The 8,734-nt window shown below is 37.6% G+C and overlaps 1 protein-coding gene across 1 annotated transcript; it reads right to left on the bottom strand.

The window, feature by feature from the left end:
* Position 1: 1 nt before the first annotated feature.
* cunh10orf53 (chromosome unknown C10orf53 homolog) lies at positions 2-1,301 on the bottom strand. Its single transcript, XM_077236928.1, has 3 exons — positions 1,097-1,301; positions 809-928; positions 2-711 (listed from the first exon to the last, which is right to left on the bottom strand). The coding sequence occupies exons 1-3, from the start codon at positions 1,188-1,190 to the stop codon at positions 647-649; spliced, it is 279 nt and encodes a 92-aa protein (XP_077093043.1). The 5' UTR covers positions 1,191-1,301; the 3' UTR covers positions 2-646.
* Positions 1,302-8,734: the final 7,433 nt, after the last annotated feature.

Here is an 8,734-nt window from a genome sequence, read left to right as displayed (position 1 = left end):
GGATGCTTGCTTGGGTTTTATCATTTATCATATACCTGTGTGCACATACATACATACATACATACATACATACATACATACATACAAGGTCTCTACGTAGGCAGTGTGCTGCCTTTATAAAGCAAGACACCATTAGTGGACTCATAACATGCATGCCAAAAAATGATAATGTCTACTTGGCTCACTAGATTTAAAGACTGGCAATGTTTTGAATAGTATACCTTACAACTTACAATTGCTGCGTTATATAGTAAGTACGTGTGTGCACAATATGTTAATTTGCTCAAATCAGCAGTGTACAACAATGCAGACTTTATAGGGTGAAAAATAGTTGGGTCATTTGACTATGTAGCAAACTACTGTTGGTTTTACTGTTTAATGGTGGAATAGCGCTATCTGGTTAATTTATTTTTATTTTTAAATAGTAGGCTATATAGGCCTACTGAACAGGAAGGATACATTAAATAGTAGCCTTATTCAATTCTGGGGGAAAAAGCACTTACTTACTAATATAATATGCAGTAACGTTACACCGTTTATAATGCTCAAGTAGTAAAGCTATTGCTCCATTAATCGCCACTTTATAAAAGTAGACCGTTGTTTTTTTTTCGCATACAGCGTATAGGCCTAGTACGTGGCGTGTCGTTCAATACGCGTTCCTCACTGCGTCAATGGCCTCCAGGCACCGCGGATCAAGTCGTCCATCACCTCCTATGAGCAAAGAGGAGTTAAAAAAAACACGTCATGATGAGCATCGCATCTCTTGTCTTCCTGAAAGCAGAGGTTTCCAAATGCTTACGTAATTTACCAAACTCAAGGTCCGTAATGTTGCACGTGTAGACGCACTCCCCATTGACAATGAGCTCTAATATATTCCAGTCATCTGTTTTCTCGAGGACACACTGGTGGCCGTCGTCTTTCAGGACAGCTAACGTTAGGGGGAAAAGATAAATAAGTTACCATAGTTTCCACCAGATTACAATAACTTAATACTATTGTTACTACAAGCGGTTAACTCGGTATATCCGTTTTAAAAAATTTAACAAAATGAATTAAACTTATTTAAAGCTTTTGACACACCTAAGGATTAGGTTACCTTGTAAACCGTCCAGGCGAAATATTTTGTGCTCTACAATACCACACGACTCATATGGACCATACCGCACTGTTACCACTGAATTAGTAGGCATAATTATAAATCACTATTAAAATCTATCCGTTAGCCACCACAAGGTAAGGGTGTAGCTAGCCAGAACTGGGTTTGTGTACTACTGCTCTCCATAGTAACCAGCAGTGGGAGCACCTGAAACAAGCAAACAAATCACTGGAAGCAGCAGGATAGCCTAGACAAAAGGGCTTTTCACAATATTTAACCCTCATTATAAACACCGGGTAAATGCAATGTTATCTTGATTCACGTTTCACACTGCTTGAAATGTACCTGGGGTAAAACAAACATACTGGATATTTATAAACTGACGTATTCTTAAACCCCGGGCTAACTTTCGTATTTGCATATTCGCACTGCAGTGTCGGTGTCCTTGATTGGACGAACGCAGCACGCGACCTGTTAGGATCTCACATCCTCAAATATTGCCGAAAACCATCACGTTTTTCCCAAATGTTCTATCTGGATGGTAAGTAGCCTAAACCTGTCTCTTAAAGTGGTCCTATTATGCTTTTTCAGCTTAAGTAAATGTGTAATTGATGTTTGAGCATAACAAAGATCTGTAAGGTTACAAAGCTCAAAGTCCACTCCAAAGGTACAAATTTTACTTAACAGAACCTCCTTTTCAAGAACTACAATGAACGGCTCATTTGGACTACAACACTATTTTTCCAGATTTTTAAATAATGAGTAGGCTACTCTGGGTTCAGGCCAAATTCCTGGACTAGAATCTGCTCACTGCAAAGCAGATGGGTGGTGCTTACGTGTAGCTCCTCCTTGCTAGAGCTCCAGTGAGGAGGAGCAAATGTAATTTGAGCCTAATGGGTGGAGCTAGAATATCCAACCATACCCTAACCCTACCCACAACTCTATCCCTCCACCCCCTTAGAGCTCCAGAGAGAAGGAGCCGGTCGTCATTTGACTAGAGTATGGGGGTCTCTGTGGAACAAAAGTGAGTGTTTCCAAATTTGTGGGTGTTTTCAAACTGGTGGGTGTTTGTAAATCATGCAATGAAAATTATGCCCTTCACCCACCCCTAAACCCTACCCTCTCTGTGATGTGGGCAAATCAGTAATGCTGTCGAAAACGCCCCTCTGTTTATGGCCTCGCCCACTGACCTGGTAACTCCTATTAGTGTCCCGCAGAGACCTATACATGTTTGACTCTGCACTTGCCCCGGAGAGCACGACAAATACGCATAACCTTTACTCTAATTAATTATATGTAAGTGTGAACTCGTGAAACACTGTTCCTGAACATTATAACCCCAACGTTTATCTGTGTGCTGTAGCCTACATTTGATGGAGAACAGCTTGTTTTCTGTTGCTTTTGTAAGCTCTCGTTTTTTTAAGATGGTTCACCGTTCCTTAAGGAAAATTAACCATGGTTTTATGATCGATTACTGCTTGTAGTACCTTAGTTTTCTGACAAATATCACGATTAAATGGTGGGTAACATCGTATCTATAATGTATACGAAAATTCTAAAAAACGTACCACTCTGGAACGTCCAATGAAATCCATGCTTGCAAAGTCTGATCATGAAATTCGTTCTCCACAGTCCTATTGTTCATTAACAACTTGTTCAACTTTTATTGTTGTTGATTATAGTTTTATATTTTTACTTGTTTTGGCTAATGGGGATCCAAATAAACAAACAAACAAATAACATTGTCAGAGTCTGAATCGGGCTCGAATTGATTTGAAATTGATCATAATTGGTGTATAAGCCTGAGTTTATCCTGATTCACTGATCCTGATGGAAATACAGGTCCTTCTCAAAAAATTAGCATATTGTGATAAAGTTCATTATTTTCCATAATGTAATGATAAAAATTAAACTTTCATATATTTTAGATTCATTGCACACCAACTGAAATATTTCAGGTCTTTTATTGTTTTAATACTGAGGATTTTGGCATACAGCTCATGAAAACCCAAAATTCCTGTCTCAAAAAATTAGCATATTTCATCCGACCAATAAAAGAAGTGTTTTTAATACAAAAAAAAAAAGTCAACCTTCAAATAATTATGTTCAGTTATGCACTCAATACTTGGTGGGGAATCCTTTTGCAGAAATGACTGCTTCAATGCGGCGTGGCATGGAGGCAATCAGCCTGTGGCACTGCTGAGGTGTTATGGAGGCCCAGGATGCTTCGATAGCGGCCTTAAGCTCATCCAGAGTGTTGGGTCTTGCGTCTCTCAACTTTCTCTTCTCAATATGCCACAGATTCTCTATGGGGTTCAGGTCAGGAGAGTTGGCAGGCCAATTGAGCACAGTAATACCATGGTCAGTAAACCATTTACCAGTGGTTTTGGCACTGTGAGAAGGTGCCAGGTCGTGCTGAAAAATGAAATCTTCATCTCCATAAAGCTTTTCAGCAGATGGAAGCATGAAGTGCTCCAAAATCTCCTGATAGCTAGCTGCATTGACCCTGCCCTTGATAAAACACAGTGGACCAACACCAGCAGCTGACATGGCACCCCAGACCATCACTGACTGTGGGTACTTGACACTGGACTTCAGGCATTTTGGCATTTCCTTCTCCCCAGTCTTCCTCCAGACTCTGGCACCTTGATTTCCGAATGACATGCAAAACTGAGCAACAGTCCAGTGCTGCTTCTCTGTAGCCCAGGTCAGGCGCTTCTGCCGCTGTTTCTGGTTCAAAAGTGGCTTGACCTGGGGAATGCGGCACCTGTAGCCCATTTCCTGCACACGCCTGTGCACGGTGGCTCTGGATGTTTCTACTCCAGACTCAGTCCACTGCTTCCACAGGTCCCCCAAGGTCTGGAATCGGTCCTTCTCCACAATCTTCCTCAGGGTCCGGTTATCTCTTATCGTTGTGCAGCGTTTTTTGCCACACTTTTTCCTTCCCACAGACTTCACACTGAGGTGCCTTGATACAGCACTCTGGGAACAGCCTATTTGTTCAGAAATTTCTTTCTGTGTCTTACCCTCTTGCTTGAGGGTGTCAATGATGGCCTTCTGGACAGCAGTCAGGTCGGCAGTCTTACCCATGATTGCGGTTTTGAGTAATGAAACAGGCTAGGAGTTTTTAAAAGCCTCAGGAATCTTTTGCAGGTGTTTAGAGTTAATTAGTTGATTCAGATGATTAGGTTAATAGCTCGTTTAGAGACCCTTTTCATGATATGCTAATTTTTTGAGACAGGAATTTTGGGTTTTCATGAGCTGTATGCCAAAATCATCAGTATTAAAACAATAAAAGACCTGAAATATTTCAGTTGGTGTGCAATGAATCTAAAATATATGAAAGTTTAATTTTTATCATTACATTATGGAAAATAATGAACTTTATCACAATATGCTAATTTTTTGAGAAGGACCTGTATATAGAAGCCCTGAACTCCAATAATATTTTGGAAACAGGGTGTTTTCAGCTCAGTTTGAACGAAGCACCCATAGAATGCAGTTCATTTCAGGGGTGCAAAATGAATCTGTTCCCGGTCCTAGTGTAGCCTAAAGCCAAACGTGATTGTTTGTTGCAAGAACCTGCTACGATTGGTCAGTTCAATGTGGCTGTTATCTGATTGGCTAAATTAGACGGTGGATGGAGTTCACTTATTTGTGGATTTGTCTGCACGTCTTGACATTAGAAGTGTCCACAAATGAGTGCAGGGATCTTCAAATGCACAAGAAGCTATTCACAAATGAATGGCAGGTATGCCAGGAGTGTTTGTGGCATTAAACTCATTTTGATCTCATTTTATTTATTTGTGAATTTTACGATTTGTCTAAACCCCAGTGATGGGTAGGTTTAGGGGTGGGGTCAGGGGGAGGTTATTCTTATGAATTCATTCCAATTTGGCAACTCGTAAAATATGTACAATTTAGCAAAACTATATTCAATCAAGATATTGAATTAGCCACCTCGTAAATAAGTACAAAATGCCGTGAGATCGGGTTGTTTTGCAGAGTTCAGAGTAGGGTTTTACAACCCCGTGTAAAAAGCGGTGCTAATAACCCCGCTTCAAATTACAAGTGTGAAACGTTCCATTACTCTGGGTTAAAAGCGAGTTTAGAACTACGATATCGCTGGGTGAAACGCGCTCAGTATATCAAGCTGGTTATATAGAAATATTTGATTTAATTTAGCTACATTTTAAATGCTATTCTCTTTTGTTTGAAGTGTTACATTACATATAAGCCCAATATTGTTTCCATTGGTAATCTCAAAATTATTATTACATTGTTCTTTTATTTAAGAATTAGAATTAGATGACAAGTTATTTTAGGTTTGTCTCTGGAGTTCAATGTGGCATTCTGAAATGTTTAGTCTTAACACAACTGTTGTAAGTTGCTATGAATAAAACCCCTTTCTATGATGAATTGTAATGTTTTTTGCCCAAATCATTGCAGTTAGCATGTCTTACAGTTTTTTACAGTCGCTAGGACACATTTCTCAATACTTAGGTCACTTTTTCAAAACTCTTCACACAGTTCTCCAAACCAACCTTCAGCTCGGCACAGCAGTTCATTTCACTTTCAAAATGCACTAAAACTACCATATCACTTCATACGTGTCTCAAATCAACATATTCTTCCATCACACTAGCAAAGGTTGACAGACAACAAACATACTTTGTCACCCACAAAACAATGACCTAAAAAACACTAACAACAGGTAGCATTATACAATGTTTTCTTCTGTAAAACAAGCACACCTCTCTACTGTTTAGAATTCACTGCAAAATATTTTACTGGAATGAATCAGACATGATGCAGTATGCGTCAATATATTTTATGTCTTTTTTTTTTTTTTTTTTTCACAGACTAATTACAAAATACAAGAATTTGTACACACCATTCACCGATACAGATACAATAGGAATCAGCTGTGGTTGGTCCAATTGTTTTTATAGCATTTCATTTTTAGATTCGAAACATATTTCATTACAATATTACTGTAGAAATGTAGCAAATTGCTGTCATATTCAGTTTTGTATTATGTTATTGTTTTGAACATAAGTTTAACAGTTTTGAAAACAGTATGTAAGCATGTGCAAATTGGCCTGTAAGTACACAGAGTTTTGGTGGTTGTTGTGTCGAAGTGAGAAAACAATTAATGTAATTTGAAAGATGTAGTCATTGAATGCATTTTGTGCCAAAGCAATGATAAATGATCCACAGTTTAGCCCACATATACTTCTGTTGTGCTCACTGTGTGAAGAGTTTTGAAAAAGTGACCTAAGTATTGAGAAATGTGCCCTAGCGACTGTAAAAAACTGTAATGTAATGTGAAATGTAGAATACTTTTTATGCTGTGGTGTGGTTAAAAAAAAAAAAAAACCTGTGCCAGAATAAACTATATATTTCATTCATAGTTGGTGGTATGAAATACTCAGTGCACACATAATTGGTTTAGATTAGTATATTTTATAGCATCATTAGAATACAGTGATATTGATAAATAGACCATTTATCTTTTGAGAACTCTAACATAGAAAAATAAATATCCCAGAGTTAAAGAATATCACAGTTTAAGCACTCCACCATGCAGTTTAACAAAATACATTCTGTTACATCTTCACTTTCACATATTTGCTGTTTCCCTAATGTACTGTATTGTTCACGTTACCTCATCCTCATGTATTCATGCTCAAAGTAAGGTCAACATGTGCAACTAACATATTTTATTATCGATACTAAGGCTATAATTTCTATGCAGTATAAGTATTCTCTATATAATCTAGGATAACATGATTGAGTGGTTTATTAGTCAATTTCAGCGTAGCTATTTTACTACAGTACCAACATATTTGATAAAGTGCTAAAATACATTTCTCAAGGCATCACTGTTTTAGTTTTTTTTTTTACATCTACTTTACGTTCACTATTATGACTGGTTCAACACGTAGGATATACAAATTACGCACATTTAAAAAACAGTGTTTAACGTAATTTTACAATATAAAACATATTTTCACTTAGTCTTTATCTGTATACATTAGACAAACATCAAATATTGTTTCTTTTTGTTTAGATATACTGTATAGACCTGTGCAACATGTGTCAGTGTCATTTTCAGACTAAACATAAGCACATTGTCACATATACAATGATTGTACTTAAAAAAAGAAGCTTTTTTCACTGTAATAAACTATTCATTCCTGCTATTGCATTGGAGATCAAAAATCCCTGTTACTATTATTGCATTGGAAAGAAGACAATCCCACAGAATAGAATCATATAACAATGTTCATTGTTCGTAATTGATGATATTCTTTAAACATCTATGCACACTGGCTTGTTTTTAAGAGCTCAGACTGCATTTCAGAATATGGCCCATTAAGAATTCAATTTATAGAACACTTAAAACACACACTTTAAAGCTATAATACCATATATTATATATTATAATGCCTGGTCCTGACATTTTGTTTGTATACTGCAGACCCAATATATCAGACCCAACAGATAGATCTTTGATTTGAAATAAATTAAACAAACTTTGAAATGTGAATGTAAGACTCAAAAATAAAGTTAAATAGCAGCTTCTGGTCCTTTTCCACAGAGTCGTCATTCAGAGTACTGTATCTTTACGGCATCACTAACCATAAGGTATGGTGACTCTGACATGATTATTAAAAAACTGGTATAGATTGTAAACCGCTATAGGCTATACATTTTTATATGCATACTAAACAAGCAGACCTACTGTCCATGATCTCAAAGGCAGCATCATTGAGAATGTCAAGCAACTAATTTAAAAATTCCAGTCTGTTTCCGACGGCAAGCACCAAGTCAATGTTGTTTTGGGCAAAAACAGCATTCTTCAAAATATCTTCTTTTATGTTCCACAGAAGAATGAAAGTAATACAGATTGGGAACAATGTGAGGATGGGTAAATGATTACTGAACTTTCATTTTTGGGTGGACTATCCCTTTAATGCTGCCTTTGATATTGACAACTATAATATACTCTTAAGGCAAGCTCACACTACACGGCTTTTGGCTGGAATTTGCTGTCGCAAGCAGATTTCCAAGGTCTGCGACAAAACCCCTGGATCTCGGCCAAATCGGTGCTAGTTCGAGACTATTTTCAAACCAGTTTGATGTTATTGCCACGTGATCTTGTAGTGTATGCAATGCAATTGCACCTTGCAATTGCAACTGCACCCAAACTCACCCTGTCAGCATTGTGGTGTGTAGTGTACTATGTGCACTATGTCAGGACGACAACAGATGACAAGAAACATTTTTAGTGTAAGTGAGCACCACAGCAATTCAGTCCTGTAGTGTGAGCTTGCCCTTTGACAGACTAAAAAACTGGGTAGGATTCTTAGAGACCGACCTCAGCTAGTTCATATTTAGAAGGCAGGGGCTACTGTAAATCTGAGCTTCATCTGCTTTATGAATCTGTATACTCTCATAGGCCAAATAATGCAAAACACCTAAATAGATCTACATGTTACTATTTTCAAGCGACTACATCTCCATAGAATCTCTATGCAACTTCTGTTGGTCATAATATTTGACAATATAGAGGAATTTCCAGAAGGGGAATGCCTACTTTGACTCTTTTGTATTTCAAAAGTATACACTAAA

The sequence above is a fragment of the Siphateles boraxobius genome, unplaced genomic scaffold (genome assembly GCF_051911475.1).
Source record: "Siphateles boraxobius isolate OS27281-9 unplaced genomic scaffold, OSU_SipBor_1 20, whole genome shotgun sequence".
Lineage (NCBI taxonomy): Eukaryota > Metazoa > Chordata > Actinopteri > Cypriniformes > Leuciscidae > Siphateles > Siphateles boraxobius.
Note: the sequence above shows the minus strand (reverse complement) of the source record. Positions and strands in the feature narration are given on the sequence as shown.

What these genes read in the sequence shown, in the direction of transcription:
- cunh10orf53 (XM_077236928.1), bottom strand. Translation starts at nt 1,190, where the DNA reads ATGCCTACTAATTCAGTGGTAACAGTGCGGTATGGTCCATATGAGTCG. An exon ending in TCGCCTGGACGGTTTACAAG is followed by an intron (nt 929 to 1,096) that starts GTAACCTAATCC and finishes CCCTAACGTTAG; the next exon opens with CTGTCCTGAAAGACGACGGC. An exon ending in CATTACGGACCTTGAGTTTG is followed by an intron (nt 712 to 808) that starts GTAAATTACGTA and finishes CTTTGCTCATAG; the next exon opens with GAGGTGATGGACGACTTGAT.